Source organism: Hemibagrus wyckioides, linkage group LG09 (assembly GCF_019097595.1).
Source record: "Hemibagrus wyckioides isolate EC202008001 linkage group LG09, SWU_Hwy_1.0, whole genome shotgun sequence".
NCBI lineage: Eukaryota > Metazoa > Chordata > Actinopteri > Siluriformes > Bagridae > Hemibagrus > Hemibagrus wyckioides.
Genome location: NC_080718.1, coordinates 16,258,317 through 16,279,313, shown reverse-complemented (window position 1 = coordinate 16,279,313; position 20,997 = coordinate 16,258,317). Strand labels below are relative to the sequence as shown.

The window sequence follows — 20,997 nt, the reverse complement described above, 5'->3', positions numbered from 1 at the left end:
AGTCGCTCAGTGAGGGAAAAAAAACAAACAAAAAAACAACAACCCTGGCAGCAATTGCACAGCCTGCTGCTTTAATTTCCACAAATGAACCGGTTGTGGAGCTCTAAAAATAACAGTGGAAATATACAAACAACCATCATACTGCGGAATTCTGACATGGGGGGGGCACAAAAATCAGCAGATCTTTCTGGGAGGCAATCAGGCGTGACTAAACAAATATTAAGAAACAGGAAATGTTATGAAGTACACCTGAAATCAAAACACTTGCTGCAGAATCTCACACTTCCCATCCCATGTATGTGAGAGTTTTCTGAAGTTTGAAAATGTCCTCGCTGATAGTTCAGGAAGTGCAGACAGCAGGGATGTGAACTGGACACTTCACAGCAGTGAGAGAGGGAAAGAGTTTCCCAGAGAAAGATGAAGTGACTGTGCTAGTTTCTTAGCCAGGGTCAAGGGGATGAACAGACTTACACACACATGGCTTTCATAAAGCATGACTTCCAACATTTCAGGAGCTATTGCAATTTATTGGAAATATTAAATATCACAGAAGTATAATATCCTTATCATTTACACCATATATTTGAGGTAGATCACAAAAAAACACTGTTCTGTTAGACAGAACTACATCCAGACCTACAAAAGTCCAGATCTGATGATCTAAGTGAGCAATGACTCAGCAAACTGGACAGATGACAAGACAGCGAGGGGTCGAGGACAGCGCCTTCTGTTGGCTTATTTACTTGTCCCCAAACAACCCCGTGTTTACAGGGTCAGAATAATCAGCTCCATAATTAGCCAATGACACAACCAGCTAGTGGATTTTCCCACCAATTTAGTCACCTGCCAATTCCCATCAGCCAGCGCTCCTCCATCATACACCAGCTACCAATCACACAGTCTGAAATACACAAACCACATCATATCACACTGCTGCTCCTGCTGCGTCACAGGGCGGAGTAACACACTTGGAGGATCTATCTTCTGCTCGCACTTGCCTGTGATTGGCTAGTGTCACTGTGATTGACAAGAGAGAGAGAGGGGGAGAGAGAGAGAGAGAGAGAGAAATACAATTAATTTTTATATCAACACCACTGAACATAATGGTGTCTCTAATGTTCATATAATTTCAAGCAGTTGGTCCATGTTTTCAGTTGGATGTGGCAAAATATAACAACTGAGTGCTCCAGAGCTGACAAGATTTTCTTTTATTCTATAGATAGATAGATAGATAGATAGATAGATAGATAGATAGATAGATAGATAGATAGATAGATAGATGAGATATTTCAGGGTGGGGACGCTGGTATTAAAGGACCAGTTGGTATCGGTGATGTTTTTTGGCACGAGACAATTTCTTTTCTTTTTTTTTTTTGTTGATGACTCATCCCGTGTGTGTTAGATATTCAAGGCTGTGTGCTGAGTCCACACATCCCTAAGCAATGTGTCAGACTGTGGGGTGGATACTCTCCCAAGTAAGCTTAATGATACGGTGCTTCGCAGAGCTTCCTCTAGACAGATTAGTCGACTAGTCATCAAGACAACAGGCTGGTCAGTCGCGTTTATAAAATATGCCTCGCTCATGTTTACACATCAGAAAGATGTTCCCCTGGACACGCCGCCGGAGCAGACGGCTCTGATCCCTACAGCTTGCCCAGCAACTGCCACTGTTACCAGGGAACTAAATCCAAAGTAGTACACACCCTCATGTGACACCAGCAAAGCTGTACAACTGCGGCTGCACACAAGATTTATCTGCGGAAATCACACCATGTGTCTAGATGTTGATTAGGTTCCACTTTGAAGTGAGAATTGTGCACCAACCCGCCCCCCCCTTCCCCCCAACCCAAATTTACATTGAATAATTTCTCTGACCCCACATGTTATCAATCTGCCAAGATGGCACCTGGAGGGTTATGTGAAATTATTTAATAGCATACGCTTTATGGAAAATGAGTGAAACCTTGATCCGTTTGGGGGGGGGGAAATCATATCTGCAGCAAACAGGAAGGAATAAAAAAAAAAAAAAAAAAAAACCACACAACAAAACTTCACATTAGGCAAATGAAATCAAAGTAAAAACCACAACCATTACACTTCCCAGTCAGCAAAAAGCTCCAGAATGATGAGCTCTGCGTCTTGGATTACTGTCATACCCAGGAATCCCAAACGTATTTTTCCCACGCAAAAAGTTTGAAATAAAATTTATATAAGCTTTAATGCCTTAAAAGGAAGCATGTCAATACCCACGACAACTTTACGGCTGTGACTGATCCTTATACAGTGACATACAATGTCTTTCAAAAACATTTAACAAGAGGATGGAAAAAAAAAAGCGTTTTACTTGCTACAAAAAAATAAATCGGGTTATATTTTGCCCACATGTTGAATGCTGGACATTTTCACTTAATTTCAGAGTCCTGAAAGAGAACTCCAAGCTCAGATCTAATTTATTTATTTTGACATTTTCATGCAATACGAGTGAATAAAAGCAATAACAACTTCACAAGCCTACTAGTTCATAAACCAGCATTGGCGCACAGTATTTAAAAATTCTCAATACAGTGGAACCTCAGCATATGAATTTTAATTCGTTCTGGAGGTGAGGCAAAAATCTGTCATCCGTTCCAGCCACCCAAAAATATTACCAATACGAAGCGTATGTAAACTGTATGGCTGCTTACAAAGAACTGACCCAAGCCAAGCATTCCATGTCAAGGCTCCTCACAGGAAGTCGTGCCACTAAGCTTGGGCTGAAAATAGAACAGACCAGCCACGCCACTAATCCGTCAACAACAAAAAAAACGCCCGAAAAATCATGTAGAATTGAACGTATGCCAAAGGCAACACTGGTATCATGGGTTGACTCTTTCAAAACAGCTTTTTCTGACAAAACAATCTCGTAAATTCATAAACTTGCTCCGGTTGGCTTTCCACTGACGCAAACAAGTTTTGAACAGCTCCCGGATGTATGAGCAAATTAGTCCGGTTCGTTTGTTCCTTCGTTCATAGGCCGACGCAAATTTTTAGCAAGATTTTAACTCTTAAGGCGAAAATTCGTAAGGGAGGGAATTCGTATGCAGAGGTTCCACTGTACATTAAAACACATCTAATAACAGAATTACGACATTTGTTGCTTTTATATTTGAATGTGAACTGTTTCATACACACAAAAAAAGAGGCAGGAACCTGGACAAAAGACACAGACGGATTGCTCTCATCTCAACTGTGCTCCATTAGCGATCATTAAGATGACAAGATAGCAGTATTTCCTTCCTTAATATGCTAAATAGAATAAACATCTATGATTTGAGCATGATCATAACTCAATTACTGTCTGTTTTCTAATCCAACTCACCCAGTCTAATGTGAATAAAGGGCAGTGAAGAAGACAAGGCAGTTACCACATGCAAATACTGTTAACTTTATATATTACAATAAAACTGTATTGTGGAAGAACATTTTTCAGAGCACACTGGCATCTACAAATATGAAGAAAGACCTCACTGATGTCAGAGTCTTGCTATATTTCTGCTTCGGTGTCTGTGAGAAAAACAGATAGAATCTTCTTCTGGTGCTTCAGGGTCATTAGTCATTCAATCATCCTGCCAGTTCCTTCATGTTCAAAACCATATAGTACATTGCAATCATACAGTACATGCCCCAACCCTCCTTCACACCGTGTCTACGGCCCATCCTTTGTGTCGTAACGTAATCTCTTTATGGCATTTAAGCATGTGGTTTATTTTTTTGTTGTCTTTCTATCTATATTTAACTGGGCGAGTCTGAACACTCCTCTGGTGCTGCCTTCCCGTCATTTATGACACCGAAAAGCTGAAATAGAATTTTTGCGCATACACATGTCTATTTGTTTAAGCTCTACTGATCCCAAGAACATGTTTATGAACTTAATTTTGCAGGCTGACGAGACATTTTCTGAGCAAATCCTTGCTTATGAGACCTAACGCTAATGCAAAGTAGAAGCAAACCACTGATGCCACCGAGGAGGGTAAAACAACCAAGCAATGCCTCATTTGCTTTACTTCAATGTTAGCTGGCTGATGCGAGTCATGTTAAGATCGAATCAAAGTACCATCTTAGAAGCCTGCTCCAGGACTGCGCCATAATTGTGCAGCGGAGTGTGAGGGTGTGACGCCTGCGATCTGTCAGCGTGTTGAAGACTGGCTCAGTGGGCAGCAGGAAGGTCTCAGTATGTCTCTCGGTGCTCCACACAGCTTCGTCTCTTGTCACTATTCGCTAAGCTGCTGCTAGGCACAAGTAGAGGCTCTAACACCCTGAATGCTCACCTGCAAAATAAGAAATAATGAGGCATGTTCCTGATTCAATATTCAGAATCCTCCAATCCTCAGTCTGTTTCTATGACACCATGCTGACAAAAAAAAACCCTAATAAATCTGTTAATAATCCTATTTGATTATTAGCACAATTAAAATTTATGAGAATGAAAAATTTGATCGGAATACCGAACAAAATGTTTATTTGCTTGAATGAGATGGGAAACTTTTTTGATAATTAATGAAACAGAAGAATAACAATCACGTTAATCCGTGTGTGAAATATTTCATTATCTAAAAATCATCCTATTGAATTAAACCATAAAACCAGCAGGTCTTTCTGGGAGGTAAGCAGGCATGACTAAACAAGTATTAAGAAACAGGAAATGTTACAACGCACACCTGAAATCAAGACACCAAAAAAAGCAGCCGAATCTCGCACTTCCCATCCCATGTATGTGAGAGTTTTCTGAAAATGTCCTCGCTGATAGTTCAGGAAGTGCAGACAGCAGGGATGTGAACTGGACACTTCACAGCAGTGAGAGAGGGAAAGAGTTTCCCAGAGAAAGATGAAGTGACTGTGCTAGTTTCTTAGCCAGGGTCAAGGGGATGAACAGACTTACACACACATGGCTTTCATAAAGCATGACTTCCAACATTTCAGGAGCTATTGCAATTTATTGGAAATATTAAATATCACAGAAGTATAATATCCTTATCATTTACACCATATATTTGAGGTAGATCACAAAAAAAAAACACTGTTCTGTTAGACAGAACTACATCCAGACCTACAAAAGTCCAGATCTGATGATCTAAGTGAGCAATGACTCAGCAAACTGGACAGATTACAAGACAGCGAGGGGTTGAGGACAGCACCTTCTGTTGGCTTATTTACTTGTCCCCAAACAACCCCGTGTTTACAGGGTCAGAATAATCAGCTCCATAATTAGCCAATGACACAACCAGCTAGTGGATTTTCCCACCAATTTAGTCACCTGCCAATTCCCATCAGCCAGCGCTCCTCCATCATACACCAGCTACCAATCACACAGTCTGAAATACACAAACCACATCATATCACACTGCTGCGTCACAGGGCGGAGTAACACACTTGGAGGAAAGATCTATCTTCTGCTCGCACTTGCCTGTGATTGGCTAGTGTCACTGTGATTGACAGGATAGAGAGAGAGATTCCTCTACCTCCTAATAAATATTTATTTTAATAATCCCATCTGATAACTAACAATCTCAATCGGAATTTATGAGACGTTGAATTTATCTCTCTTGATAAATCATTACGCTTTAGACTAACAGTCATGTTAACCCTTGTGTGAATATTTTCACAATCTAACACGTGTATCCAGATCACAAGGTGTTCTGGGTGTAATAAAACGTGTGTAAGTACATGTTACACATACCTTTGGGCTGGACTGCAAGTAACAGTAATTAATAACAAGTAATTACAGATCATTAATGATGTCGGTCTGCAGACGGTCCGGTTTAGGATACACATACAGAGTCGGTGAGAAACCCACACTCTGAATTGAAAACCTTTGCACGTATACATAGCCACTGATAAACAAAGTTTGGGCAGAGTGCAGATTTCTACCATTATAATCATTAACTGTTGAGCGTAGCATTGGACTGCTACTAAAGCAAGCAGATAAGAGTCTCTTTATTTCAGTCCATTAATATGACATGTCTGGATTTTAGATGATCTCTTGTATTTGGGCCTAAAAGACTGATGAGGTCAAGTTGCATTATTTTTCTTCCACTGTTGAAACACTACACCTGCAGGTTTGCTCCACACACCAGCAGACTTTTGGCTATTAAAAACAGCCACTGTTTGTGAAAAGCACCTTTACCTTGGAAAACATTGCCTAGTTAACAGAACCAGAGCTATTGCAGTGTCGTTTCCAAACAAATGAGGAGGAGGAGGAAGGAGGACTTCAGTGACAGACTCACTTCACATAAAGCACCACATTGCTGCTGCTGTCTGGTTGTTGGGTTCAAACGGAGCTACATCACTTACGACCTTTGTAGCAATCTTGTAATCTTATCTGGAGCTTGCATGGACTTCAGTCCACCATGAATTGGATTTCAAAGCTCTCACAAAGTCAAGAATTAATTCATTTAACGGGGGAAAAAAATCCCATCAAACCACTAGGTGAAACAGCATGTGAGAGAAGAGCTAGTCAGGGAAAGTGTCTGTGAGGCAAAGTGACATTTTTCCTGTGATTCAAATACAGTATATATATATATATATATATATATATATATATATATATATATATATATATATATATATACACTCTACATTTAAAGTTGCACCATGTAGAGTGAAGTTATGCAGGAAAAAGATTTGTGCTGCGCCAGGTGAGGGAAGCTAGTCCACTTAGCTAGCATTTAAAAGCAGATTATAGTTTGTCATTGCAAACTTTCCTTTACGTCAAATACAGACAACTAAATAACCAGTTAGTTATAAAACAACTAATAAAACATTAGCAAATTTAATAGTTCTGCAGTCTTCAGGCCATCAGCAGGACCTTACCGCTCAATATATCTGGCTGGCTAGCTAACTTAGCTAATATATGGCAGTTTATTATTGCGTAGTTTGAGTGTAGGTTACAGATTGCTAGCTTGTTTACTGAACATCCGCGAGTAAACACTTGGTGGGAACCAGAAAATTAGCTGTCACTGGCAGCCGTAACTCGCCAAAGAAATGAAACGCTACGGCTAGCTTAATGTAACCAGCTGTATTACACGGACAAGTTAGCTTCCAAAAAAAAAGATAGCCACACACTCGCATGTGTTTTAGCCAAACCAAGTCCTCTACACGGGCATTAGCTGCCGAGAGGCCAGGACTCAGCGTGCCCGCGGTCAACAAGTCGGACCTGTGTAATTAGCTACCAGTTCCGTTGGCTAAACAGTATCGCTAGTTGGCTAATCATATCATCATCGTTGTTTCCATGCAGGCGGTGAGTTTGACCTGTCCGGTCCAAGTTCACTTACCTGTTCAGCAAAATCAGCAGAGTTCGGCCTATCCGTGTTCAGGTATCAGAGGGGGCGAAATCACACCGGATGTAAATATATGTTCCAGAGATTCGCGTCGATTTCTAAGACGTTCCGTCCCTCAGAAGAAAGTAATCCTACACCGCCCGTTTCACCTGCTTGTCTGGGTACACTGCCTGCCGCTGGTAGCCCGGTTCAACCAAACCTCGCCCTTCCTTAGCAACGCCCCGCCCTCATCTACATACCGGACACAGAATAACGCCACACGCTACTATTCTAGTCCCGCCCCTAAACTATAGCCTGGACAGTGTCGGCCACGCCTCCATCCAGATAACCGCCAGATTCAGCCCCGCCCTCATATAAAAACAGACCACGTTATTAACGCCCCGCTCGCTCCTTCATCGAAACCACGGCTCATAGCAACCCCCCGCCCCTTCATCTACATCCTGGTCAGGGTTAAAAAAATAAAAAATTAGATGACCAAAGAAAATATGTTACAATTTTTCAAAATTGCAAAAGAAACTGTTAAATCAGACATAACATTATGACCACTTGCCTAATATTGTGTTGGTCCCCCTTTTGCTGCAGAAAGAGCCTTGACCCATCATGCACTGTGTATTCTGGAACCTTTCTATCAGAACCAGCATTAACTTCTTCAGCAGTTTGAGCAACAGTAGCTCGTCTGTTGGATCGGATCACACGGGCCAGCCTTCACTCCCCACGAGCATCATTGAGCCTTGGCTGCCCATGACCCTGTCGCTGGTTCACCACTGTTCCTTCCTTGGACCACTTTTGATAGATACTGACCACTGCAGACCGGGAACACCCCACAAGAGCAGCAGTTTTGGAGATGCTCTGATCCAGTCGTCTAGCCATCACAATTTAGCCCTTGTCAAACTCTTTCAAATCCTTACGCTTGCCCATTTTTCCTGCTTCTAACATCAACTCTGAGGACAAAATGTTCATCTATCTATCTATCTATCTATCTATCTATCTATCTATCTATCTATCTATCTATCTATCTATCTATCTATCTATATTTGGCTACTCTTGATGTTCATTTTTAAATGAACCATAGGCCTACTCAGTCCTGTTTAAGTAGACACTAAAGGGTGCTATTTCCAAATGTCCTTGTGGTCTCTGTTCTCTTTCTGAAAATATTAGCATTGATGACATCGCCGAGAGCAGATCCTTTACCATAATTTAATAATAAGTATGTGTGCCACTGAATAGTGTCATTCATAATGCTTGCTTTACATGATGCTTTGAATTTGGCTAAAATCCTATGATTTGGATTAAAAAAATAGCAGTGACATACCTTAAGCAATTTCGATCCTGAATCATTAAAACTGTCGTGGGGCCACACAACTCCATAAAAAGTCATTTTAAGTTACTTTTTTCTGATAGGTGACAAAAAACTCTAGCAATGTTTGTACAGCAAAACTCTCATGTTTTTTTTTTCTGTTTAGTGTCCACACAAATCAACTGGACCACAAAATGACTTTCTCCCCGTGGCTGTAAAGCTGTGATTAAGCAGACTGCGTTCATTTTTAAGCTCCCCATCTGAATACACCTTCATATTGCTTTTGAGAGAGACAGTAGTATTCCAAATTTAGCATCATGTCTTTCATTTGAGATTCAGACGTTCACCCTGAGGGCCATTTGATCCATAGGTCACAACGACCTCTGAGGTGACCTTTAAATACCAATGTGTCAACAGCCAGCTGTGAGAAAGTGCCAGGATCATGGGACAACAGAAGCAGATGTTTACTGGCCATATTGTAAAATTCTGGGGAAGAAGATGGACTATGGAGATTGAGAAGTAGATATAAACGGTATATATAAATAAAGTAGATATAGTATAAATGGTAAAGTTTAAGACAGACAGAGTTATGAAGTCATTTGAAAGCAGACATACCATCAGGCATATTTGGAAAATATAACGCAATGTGAATAGCAGAGCATTGTACGACACCGCTGATGTTTACGAATCTATTCGTTTATCGAATATGGGAATGCCATTTCAACACCATGCACAAGTTTTTCTTATATATTTTAAAGATTTTGCAGCATGGAATCTGAATCTGTTGATTTGACTTTGATTCTGGAGAGCAGACCGAATAAAATCTTCTATTTTTGATGAGAGCTTTCCACCTAGCGGCCAAATACAGAACTACACTAAAATAAATCAACTGAAGAGCAAATTCAGGCAAAATGCAAACTAAATAATTATAATTCATGCCAATATCTGTATAATAAATTAAACAGTTATTTCTGGCTATATCCAGGGTAACTTAATTATTAAAATAAAAAAGTAAAGTTCAATCTAAGTCATCTTGTGGTTGAAGATAATACAATTATAATCTTATGCACACTACTACTACTACTACTAATAATAAAAATAATAATAATAATAATCATCATCATCATCGTCTTTTCTAAACCATTACAGTATAAGGAAAGATCAGTTTTCTGGGCTATAGACTTTATTTTTCAACTTACAAGAGTTCTCACTTTGTTCATGATTGCAAAGAAATAGGTTTAAGTATTTACAAAATGATGGCAAACAAATGTAAACAAAAACAAGGTCTTTGGATGTGACATTACAAATGTCTTCTTTTTTTGTGGTGCTTCACAGTACCATGCAGAATCGTAAATCATTATAAGCACTTGCAAGTGATCTAAAATTAAACCTAAATGAAGTTGTTAGCCCAGATTTATATACAGCTTCATAATACTTTCAAATTCTGCTACATTCTCATGTTCATTCTTTGATAAAGTTTCAGCTCTAAATTTTCAGAGGTTTCATTTCTTGCTACTTTCTGCAATTCAGAGATCGGGTATCCAAACTCGGTGTCCAAGGTATCCAGGGATCATGGATGAAAGATCACAAGGCTACAACCTGCTGGCTACAACCAGGCAAGCTCAGTGAAGCCTGTTTTTCGAACCTGCTGTAAGCACAAAGCTCATATTAAAACCTGTCTGTTGTCTAAAAAGAAAAATCCAAAGACGACTTTTAAAGCACGTACACATGATGCATTGTATTTTATCCATTTATCTAAGGCTTCGATGATCAGAATGGATAAATATTTAATAATGCTGCTTTAAGAGAAACACTGACTTCAATAATAAGTGTTAGGAAATCATCTACATGAGGGAATGATATTATACAGGTGGAGGCTCAGTGGCTGTTCTCAAAGGCAGTAAAAGGCATAAATATACATAACTAGTCTTTCCCTTTGAGTCCATAAGCAACACAACAGGAAAAAAAACAAAACAACAAAATGTTACAACCTTCTTCTGTAAGCCAGGGACAATCCCATTTATGTTGTAAACCTCGACCAGGTCTAAACATGACTGAACAGAAGCAGCCTGCAAATATGAGAAATATGAGGTTTTTTTTGGCCTCTTATTTAAGATCAGAGGTAAAATGACAAAAGAGGATGTAAAGGTGCTAAAGTGGTTTTTGGACATGGCCGTGGTTTACTTGTCTCAAAGCAGCACCATCAAACTAAAACAGCGTGCAGACATGTTCCTCTTGGCCCTAAAGCACAGCAAGCTTCTGCGACCCTTCGAAACTCCTTCCCTCTCGCTCTCCTTCACCCCGCCGTCTCAAAGTCAGGTGACCAGCTGAGGCTCCCAGGATTGGCTGGCCATCTGGGGGCGGCACTGTGCGATAACCGGCGGGCCTGCTGGGGGCTGGCTGTCCAAACACAAACCGCTGACCAAGTGCTGCAGTGCCGGTCCTCTGGGCTTCCATCTCTGTTAGACAGAAATATAATAAATCTCCCCAGTTATAATGTACAACTCAAACTGGTTAGACAGTCATGAAATAAAACAGAGCCTAATGCCATTGCATAAAGCTGGAAAATGTTGCCGTCTACATAATATAAAATGAAATCATCCATTTGAAGCAGTTTACAATTTTTATAACCATGCAATAAATTGTGAGAGTAGGCATGGAAGCCAGTAAGTGTTTAGTGTGTTGTTTCACCCAAGCAGAATCTATAAATGCTGTAATATCCTGTGCATACAACACTGCGTGAGACTGTATGTGTGTGTTTCTTGGCAGCCGCATGAAGCAGCAGGTTTTGGTTAAGCTGAGTAATGAACTCTGTAGAGACAGAAAAACCAGAGCACGGCAATCAGAGGACTGATTGCGCCGAGGATTCTGTGTAAAACGTTTGCCTAAAATGGTAAGACCACACTTTTAATTACCAATGGCAATGATTTTCAATCCCTCTTTTGCTCAGTTACCCAGTGCATCTTAATTGTGAGAGACGCAAGAAAAACAGAGAACTGTTCTAGCATTTCTGTCTATACAAAGTAAGTAAGAGGGTGATGAGGAATTAATGAAACCAAAGCATAACATAACAAAGGCTTTGCTTTAAGTCTTTAACACTTTAAGCTGAAAAATCTGGCAGGTTCCTTTTCCACAGATATCCTGCTTTATGGTTTGGTTTTCAAAGTTTGAACATCCTTTTCCTCCCTTTTTAACTGCAGGAAGCGGAAAATAAACACGTATTAAGTGTGTCTAAGACGTTTGCACTATATAGTAGACCTTTGCATATATACAAATAAAGAACAGTGAATGTTTTAAATTAATTCATATTTGCATGGTGCAAGGTGCTAAGCACAAGCTACTCCACCGTTTTAAGGAATACAACTGTTTAATAATTTACAAATATATTAATTGAGGAACTTTATTATTAGGATACAGTCACATTGTTTGGAACCCTTCGTGGAAAAATTTACCAGTACTGTACATTTTGGCAATCTACATTTCATTTCAGAGCAAATTACTGAGGTGTCCTTTAAATGTGAAACTTTTGTCTTTTTTTCCCTCACACACTTTAACAATCCTGCTAAAACAAAGTACAAGTAAGACTCCAGTTTGCAGTTTTCTCAACTTTTGTCTCTGTAAATGTTCTAGTGTTAAGTAATAACTCTCAGATCCACAGTAAAGGAATGCATTAGGTCCGAAAAAGAGAGTGAGAGAAAGAGAGAGAGAGAGAGATGTCTCAGACCTGTGCAATGAACTGAGGAGTGATGGATGAGGTTCCATTAGATAAGCTGAGAATTATTAGCTTGGAGAAAGATAGCGTCTAATGATGTGAAACTGAGTGATGATCCATGCACAAAGTGGAGTTCGCTCCTTTTTCCTTAGCAAGGGACCTTATATGCTGAAGCATACAGGAGGACATATACTGTCTGCCCTCTGCGCTGTACTCCCATGTCAATACAAATGAAAGGGGTATTATTTATCTGTGAGGCTAGACTGTAAGTGTTATTGATAATGTGTTTTCAAACTTGAATGCTTTTATGCTTTAAAAGCTTTAATGAAAATAATTTAATTTTGTTTATGCAATATTTATATATAGCAGGGTTTTTTTTTTTTTTTTAAAAGCAAATATTCTTGTTCGGAACAGTTTGTGCATGTCCAGTCTTTACTTCATGGGGTATTGCAATTTTTCTGGTTAGGTTACTGTATTTGGGGCAGGATGTCTGGCGTCACTACACATCATGCTGATAACTGCAGGTGAAAGATGGAAACTGCTGCTCTCCTGGGATTTTCACACACAATATTCTTTAGAAATGACCAAGAATGACATAAAAAAAAAAAAACAAGAACAACTCTGCAGGTAAAAACGCCTTGTTGATGAAAGAGGTGAGAAGGGATAGGCCAGACTGGTTTGAGCTGACAGGAAGGCTGTGGGTACTCAAATAACCTCTCTTTACTAATGTTGTGCTTAGAAAAGCATCTTAGAATGTCTAATATTGAGGCAGAAAGGAGAACACTTCATCGGGTTCCACGCACGTCAGCCAAGATGAGGAATCTGATGCTAGAATGAGCTTAGGTTTACTGAAACTGGACAGTTTAAAGATAAAATAAAACATTGACTGTATTGTATGGTGATGCTACTATATTGTATCATAACCATACACTATCTTGCACCCTGTTTTATAAGAGTCCTTTTATCCATACACCATGATCTGTGATAGACTCTGAGCACAAGATTAACTGAAATTAAAGGCTACAGATAGCAACACACACACACACACACACACACACAGTGTATGATTAGCTCCAAATTTAATGACATAAATCAGGCTTGGATCAACTCCAGGAGCTAAACTCCAGCTGAGTTGGAAGGAGAACATAACACAATATGATGGATTCTGAACAAGTTTAAGAAAAGGTCTAAAATTCTTTGTTGCTGATTTGCAACACGAGACGTTAAGTTCCACAATAACATGACATCAACACGTAGACCCATTTTACATCCTTCAGGTTTTCAGCTGAATACAAACAACAGTTAGGTTACAAAACTGCACAGTTTTTCAGGCTTTAAAAATGTACGCCAAACACTCAGGAACCTGGAGTGAAAATGTCCCCAGATGGGAAATGTAATGACAATACTAACTATTATTCCTTTGAAGGATGCCTGGTTGCTTAGCAACACAGACCACCTTTGTGTGTTGATTCAGGTTCTACTTTTTTTTTTTTTTTTTTGCTCAAGCTTCTACTGCTGATGTGTTTATAGCAAAACTAACTAAGTGATCGAAGCATAAACTAGACTGATATATCTGGGATGTGTTTTTATAGAATAGTGGAACAGCTGGCCACAATAAAATAATCATGGAAAAACTCACACTCCAACCATTCTCTAGTGCTCTATAAAAATGAATAAATAAACCACTTTACAGTAAGAGCTGCTCAGTTAGTGATATACTGTATGTATGCATGCGTATGCATTTTAGACTGTATTAGGTTAGTTTTGCCGTCGCTGATTATGGCAGTGCCCCTGATGCTCATTGTCATGTGCTTACCTGTCTGGACTCTTTAGGGCTGCAGTGCTCCAGTCTGACCTTTGACCCTGATGAGTATGCTGTGATAGTCAAGCACAGGTCATGTTGACGAATCTGAGGTTCAACCAGCATCCATTTCTGAACAAAAACAAGACAAGACAAAGAATAGGTGACAACATACCTTATATGAAGAAGAAAAAACTGGCTGGTAGTCATTGAATGACCAACAGTTTAACAATAAAACACTTGGACCATAGTCACAAATTTAGAACTACACAATTAACTAGAGTAAAAAATAAATGATACATTAAAGAATAGATCTATGCCTGTATTTCTCCCATAGAGACAATGGGGTGCAAACTTTTGCACTGAACTGTATATAAATGTGACAAAAACATATAGACATAAATGAACATATAAAGACTGTCTTACTATTAAATCTAAATGAAAATATATACATGTTCTATAAATGCAGGTCATTCTATGATATGACTTAAGACATGCACCTTTTGTCTAAAAAAAGGTTCCCTTCCACACACACACACACACACATACACACACCTGTGTCGCAGGTATACTCGAGCCGCTCTTACACTCTGCCAGACCCAGACTGTCTCTGTTGTAGCTCTCTAGACAGAGTCCTCCCTGTTTCAGCAGACTGTATGTACCCTTCTGCTCTGGAATCCTAACAAACACAACATGACCAAATCTTAAGAGAACCGCACACGTATCTTCTAAGTTAACTATAATATCAGCCTTTAGTAGGCTTCACATGGACAGGTATTTGAGACTGACTTGAGCTCGGGATACACATTCTCCAGATACCAGCGGAAAGAGTTACAGTTCAGCTTCCTTCTCAGATCCAGTCGATCAGCGATACTACAAAGAAATGTGGAAAATGTCTAAGGATATATCAGACTATTTCAATTCACACTGTGCACTGTAAACAGCTGTTACTAACTATATCTTGTTTAAAAAAAACAACAAAACAAAACAAAACAAAGATGACTGACCTCCCAAAGGCCTTTCCCTGAGCAGAAGGTCTTGCTGCATAATAGTACTGTTTATAGTCATCCATCCACACTTCTGCAGCTCGTCGTGTGTTCCTAACACACATAAACACTGAAAAGCAAGCTCACTCTACATAGTATTACAGTAAATACGATTAAAAGACTGAACTCACTTGATATAGGTGAGAGCATTGCCTTCTGGGAAGTCGTAAGGGTGGCGTTTCCTGAAAACGTGGCCCACGCGACTACAGGGCAAAATTTCCAGACTGCCTCCACACATCCATACCCGGAACGACAGCTCTGTATTAGAGAGAGGAACAGTGTGGAAATGAGCAGAGAAAAAGGTAAAAATTTGGGGAAATCCTATATACACCGATCAGGCATAACATTATGAGCACTGACAGGTGAAGTGAATAACACTGATTATCTCCTCATCATGGCACCTGTTAGTGGGTGGGATATATTAGGCAGCAAGTGAACATTTTGTCCTCAACGTTGATGTGTTAGAAGCAGGAAAAATGGTCAAGTGTAAGGATCTGAGCGAGTTTGACAAGGACCAAATTGTGATGGCTAGACGACTGGCCATCACATCTCCAAAACTGCAGCTCTTGTGGGGTGTTCCCGGTCTGCAGCGTTCAGTATTTATCAAATGTATCCTTTGAGTCCTGTAAGCCCTTTTAAGTCCTGTAAATTGCGAGGTGGGGCCCATGAAGGGCCCAAGGATCTACTGCTAACACCTTGGTGCCAGATACCACAGCACACCTTCAGGGATCTAGTGGAGTTCATGCCTAGACGGGTCAAGGCTGTTTTGGCAGCAAACGGGGGACCAACACAATATTAGGCGGGTGGTCATAATGTTATGCCTGATCAGTGTATGTATTGTGCTGTGACTATGATAGAATGAATGGGAAGAAACATGAATTAAAGTATGTTTTTATCCTCATAACAACATACACTTCCTGTTTTGCTGATCATACACAGAGTGGCATAGAACCCGGAGTCTATCTCAGGGAATGTGGGGCACAATGTAGGGGAAACCCTGGATAGGGTGCCAACATATTGCATGGCACAATTACACACACTCACACTGGGGGCAATTTGGAGATGCCAATCAACCTACAATGCATGTCTTTGGACTGGGGCGGTGCCTGAAAGAAGCCCCTGAAGCACAGGAATTGAACCCCTAACTCTGTAGGTGTGAGGCAAATGTGAGAAGCACTAAGCCACAGGGCCCCAATTAACAGCTACAATATCATTACATGAATACACCATAAGTAATATTCATACATGGCAGTTAATCAGTGACAAAGCAGTCATTTTTTTAGTAAGAGAAGATGATTTACAGTAATAGGGAGTAAAGTGATTTTTTTGGGAATGCACAGTGGTTGGGGTTGGGCATAAATGTGATAAACTTCAAAAGAGTATAATTTTAGGCAAAATTCAAGAATGGGAATGTGGCAGCTGTTACTGTATTACTGTTACAGTAAAAATAGAAATAGAGGAAAGTGGCTGTGGGAAGAACAAACAGAGAACAGAGAGTAGTCACATATCAGAGATAGCAGTGATGGCAAGAACAGAAAATCTACCGATGAAAAAGCAACATAAAAATGAACAAGACATAGTATAGATTTATAGAGATCACAGAACTTAACATTACATTTGCTTTGCACAAAAGCCCAAACTAGAGCCTATACTAATTCCTCTCTCTTAGCCAGAAGTGCAAAATGCTTTCTGCAACTGATTTCGATTTAATTTCTTTATCTCTCTAAAGTCCCAGATCACTCTGATAAACCAACCAATACCAAAATCCTGACCATATAGTGTAGAATAGCCACATGTTTGTATTAAGTGCAAAAAGATTATATTGAAAACAGAAGCAGGCCAGTACTAGCTTACAATACACAAAATGAACATTTACGATATTGCCACTGGACCCTGACTCTGTAGCTGTGTCTTCAAATTACTCAGTAATTACAATGTAATTAACAATGGTATGTAGTTACAAGAGATACAATGAGTTAAAATCTAGATCTATCATGTAAGAGGTTACGATCATTAGAGGTGACTGAAATAAGGTAATTAGTCCTTTGATTATAATGCTAATGCACAGGGGTTAATGCATTGCACCATTTCTGGGGGAACATTAATCAAAATATATTTTGAGATTCAGCCAGCAGAGGTCTCTAAATGCACACACACACACACACACGCACGCACACACACACACATGCGCACACACACACATGCACGCACACACACACACGCACGCACACACACACGCACGCACACACACACGCACGCACACACACACACATGCACGCAAACACACACACACACGCACACACACGCACGCACACACACACACATGCACGCAAACACACACACGCACGCACACACACACGCACACACACACGCACACACACACACACACACAGATCTCCTATTGTCTTTATCCCGTCCTGGCACAAAGGAACAGTTGCATATTTTATGACTTCTGAAGCACCAATAAATTTCACATTGGCTTGATAGTAGGATGATTAATTGAGCACTGAAATACCCCTGAGACATATCATCAAGCTACACAGAATAGACACACCTCTTCCAGATGTACTTCTGATGCCGAAAGACACTTTATATGCTCATATGTAGAGAACATTTATATAGGATAAAAAGGCCACATTCACCTGTTAGACATAAGTCTGAACTGGAGCTTTAGGAGCATTTGTTCTGTTTCAACCCATGTGATATTTCCAGGGTCATTAGATTTTTTTGAACTCACTTTGGACCTAAATTGCACTACAGATCATGGAAAACCCTTTTTAGCAAATACAAATCCAGAATAGTATTTTCCTGACTTCTATTACAGTCATAAATATCCTGTCCTAATTCAGACAACTACACCAAGGTCTTATACCTTATTTCTATATGCCACAAATTTCCCCTCTCAGTGACAGGCACAGCTCAGAGTATGATGATTGGTGATTTCATGTGCGTTTTTATTATCATGTGATGTTGTGTGTTGTTTGTTGCTTTGCCATAGCCTTGTTCATAGTCTGTATATTTTGCTGTATTTTTGGTTTATACTGCACTTATATCCACCACCTACATATCTGCAAATCCATGACACTGTTCTAGTTCTGTCTCTGCTTCTGTCCTGTCATTGGTTTGTTTCCTGATTGTTTCCAGATGTTCAGTGCTTCTCTAATGTGTTGTATATTTGTCTCATGGTGAAGTCTTATCATGCCTTTGTTTTCCGTTGTCACTGTTTCCTAGTTTTGACCCTTGCCTGTTTTCCTGATCTGTGAATATGGATTATCCCTGTTACAGGTCATTGACTATTATCACTGCTCCAGATATTGACTATTATTACAAATTTGACCCTATTAAATAAAGTTCAGTTTACCATCACTCTCATATCCTGCCTTTGATTGCTACACAGAGTGTTTTGGTTCACCTTATCCAGAAGACACAGCACTCAGTGAACTCACCAAAGTTTTCACCACCCCAGATGTCCATGTGAGTGTCATACTGGCCCAGGTGATTAAACCAACTCTTGTCCATAACAAAGATCCCACCTGCAATCACTGGAGTCCTAAAGACGTGAAGACAATTGCATATGAAGAAAGACAACAAGCGAATGACTTACTTTTCTTATTATTCAGTGTGTTTTGTTTACTGAAATCTTTACTGAGGGTACTCAGGAGTTTATGAAGAGAAAAGGGAAAGACAAAAATTGTGTTCAAAATGGCTTACTATGCATCATATTTATATACCCAAGATCTCTAAAAGTACTACTTGCACCCTTTTCTGTATGTAATTAAACAGCCAAAGCTATCTCAGTGGTGTACTGCATCCTATAATGAAACACAGGCATATCATTTTTAATATATAAGCCATTAACCTGAAAACTGAACAGGACGTTAGGTAATATTTAGCCTTTATAAACAAGCTACTGCTAACCAACTTCTAGATAAGACAATGAGTTGATGCTAACAAGCTAGTACATTTAATATCAATATTTTCAAATTTGATTATTATTTGATTCTTACATGGCTGTTGGCATACTTAATATAGAAGAAAATGAGAGATTTATGATAGCCAGTCCAGTCTTTAAATCTTTAAAACCTTTCTTCACTACATTGTTTGTGGCTTGACTCACTAAAAGTCAGTGTTGTGGGTCACAGCAAATCAGAAACCTCTGTTTAAAACAGGATGATGTAACCCGGAGGAAACTGTGTTCAAAAGTGAATCTGACTGACAGCTAGAGGTCACGTGTAGTATACCAGATTATAATTATCACCATCCTGCATACTAATTTGAGAAACAGGATAACGATAACACACACCGATCAGGCATAACATTATGACCACCTGCCTAATATTGTGTTGGTCCCCCTTTTGCTGCCAAAACAGCCCTGACCCATCATGCACTATGTATTCTGACACCTTTCTATCAGAACCAGCATTAACTTCTTCAGCAATTTGAGCAACAGTAGCTCGTCTGTTGGATCGGATCACACGGGCCAGCCTTTGCTCCCCACATGCATCGATTAGCCTTGGCCACCCATGACCCTGTCGCCGATTCACCATTGTTCCTTCCTTGGACCACTTTTGATAGATACTGACCACTGCAGACCGGGAACACCCCACTAGCTGCCTAATACATCCCACCCACTAACGGGTGCCATGATGAGGAGATAATCAGTGTTATTCACTTTACCTGTCAGTGCTCATAATGTTACGCCTGATCGGTGTATATATATTAGGAACATTCCGAACTTGTGAGATTCACCTGATTGGTTGAGTTGTATCAGTCCGGGCCATTTTCTGCTCAATAGGAATCTGCTCCCATTTAAAATGTAAACTCCAGTCAAACCCTGTAGTCAGAGAGGGAGAAAACAAGCTGGAGTTACTTTAGGCTTTAACCTTTCATGCTTACCTATTAATTATTAACTAACTTACTAACCTGTTAACTAACCCTAACCTAAGATCATTTGTCATAAATTAGACTAAGAACATTAATTAGTAGCAAACATGTAAGTGTTTAGATCATTCATTTATGTTGAACAGGTCTGTTTGTGCTCTGCTGCTTGGAGAGATTATGTGTACTGAGATTAAGGATCTCGTCCTCACCTCCTCTGAGGTCAGCGGAAGCTGCCAGGTAAGCAAAGTTGTCCAGGCTGATCACATCAATGATGGGGCTGACAACCCGAGTGTGATCCTGAGAGGATGCAGAAACAGTCAGTAATCCACAACCAATTAGTAAAATGTCTGAGTGGCAAACAGTCAAGGCTTTTCACCAGTGTACATGAGGTGACATACCAAGTAGTTAACCGTTGAACAAAAGGGTTAGTCATTAGCTAGCTACTGACATATAAGGGCAACGTGAGCTGTAATTTGTTCCTTTCTAATCTCTTTGGGTGGGTGTAACTTTACTGAGCTCACTGACAGCATCTGTTGTAAGGCATTTCCTGTATATGTGAATAAGATCTTAAGATGCTTCAGCTTTATTGCCCTCCATTACAAACTGTCTTTCACTTTTTATATTCAGACTGACAGGTAGTTATTGCTTATGCCTTCTGGGATTGATGATATCTATTATAGCCACCATCCCAAGAAAGACTGCTCATTCATAATCTGGCTAGAATGAGTATCTGTGTGGCAAGATCAAGGCATGATCTCAAACCAATATGTAATGACTATGGAAGCCTCATTAAAGTTCAGCAGTTAGGCAACTGGTCAGAATGGATTTTGTATCTAAATTTCCTGCCTTTTTTAAATGAAATATTAATTAACCACATTCATGCAATGGTTTTAGTAACTGTTTCAGTATCATACACACATTGCTAAGGAAAATGTGCTCACAAT

General features: G+C 39.8%; 2 protein-coding genes across 8 annotated transcripts in view; both read right to left on the bottom strand.

Moving 5' to 3' along the window:
* The window catches only part of numb (NUMB endocytic adaptor protein), a 47,261-nt gene extending 39,722 nt beyond the window's left edge, over positions 1–7,539 (bottom strand). For 4 of the 7 annotated variants that reach the window (XM_058398257.1, XM_058398262.1, XM_058398264.1 and 1 more), the window contains exon 1: positions 7,311–7,538. The gene's annotated coding sequence lies outside the window, so the exon portion shown is untranslated. Of the gene's footprint in view, positions 1–4,093; positions 4,308–7,310 lie in introns of all 7 variants that reach the window. The other 3 variants (XM_058398258.1, XM_058398261.1, XM_058398263.1) reach the window with 3 other exon arrangements.
* A 2,235-nt stretch (positions 7,540–9,774) lies between these two features.
* galnt16 (UDP-N-acetyl-alpha-D-galactosamine:polypeptide N-acetylgalactosaminyltransferase 16) overlaps positions 9,775–20,997 on the bottom strand; it is a 29,731-nt gene continuing 18,508 nt past the window's right edge. The window contains exons 7-15 of the mRNA XM_058399535.1: positions 20,263–20,350; positions 19,922–20,006; positions 18,619–18,722; positions 15,304–15,430; positions 15,134–15,226; positions 14,916–14,999; positions 14,682–14,805; positions 14,142–14,258; positions 9,775–11,072 (exon numbers count right to left, since the gene is read on the bottom strand). Coding sequence (XP_058255518.1) covers positions 10,929–11,072; positions 14,142–14,258; positions 14,682–14,805; positions 14,916–14,999; positions 15,134–15,226; positions 15,304–15,430; positions 18,619–18,722; positions 19,922–20,006; positions 20,263–20,350 — 966 coding nt within the window. The 3' untranslated portion in view covers positions 9,775–10,928. The remainder of the gene's footprint in view (positions 11,073–14,141; positions 14,259–14,681; positions 14,806–14,915; positions 15,000–15,133; positions 15,227–15,303; positions 15,431–18,618; positions 18,723–19,921; positions 20,007–20,262; positions 20,351–20,997) is intronic.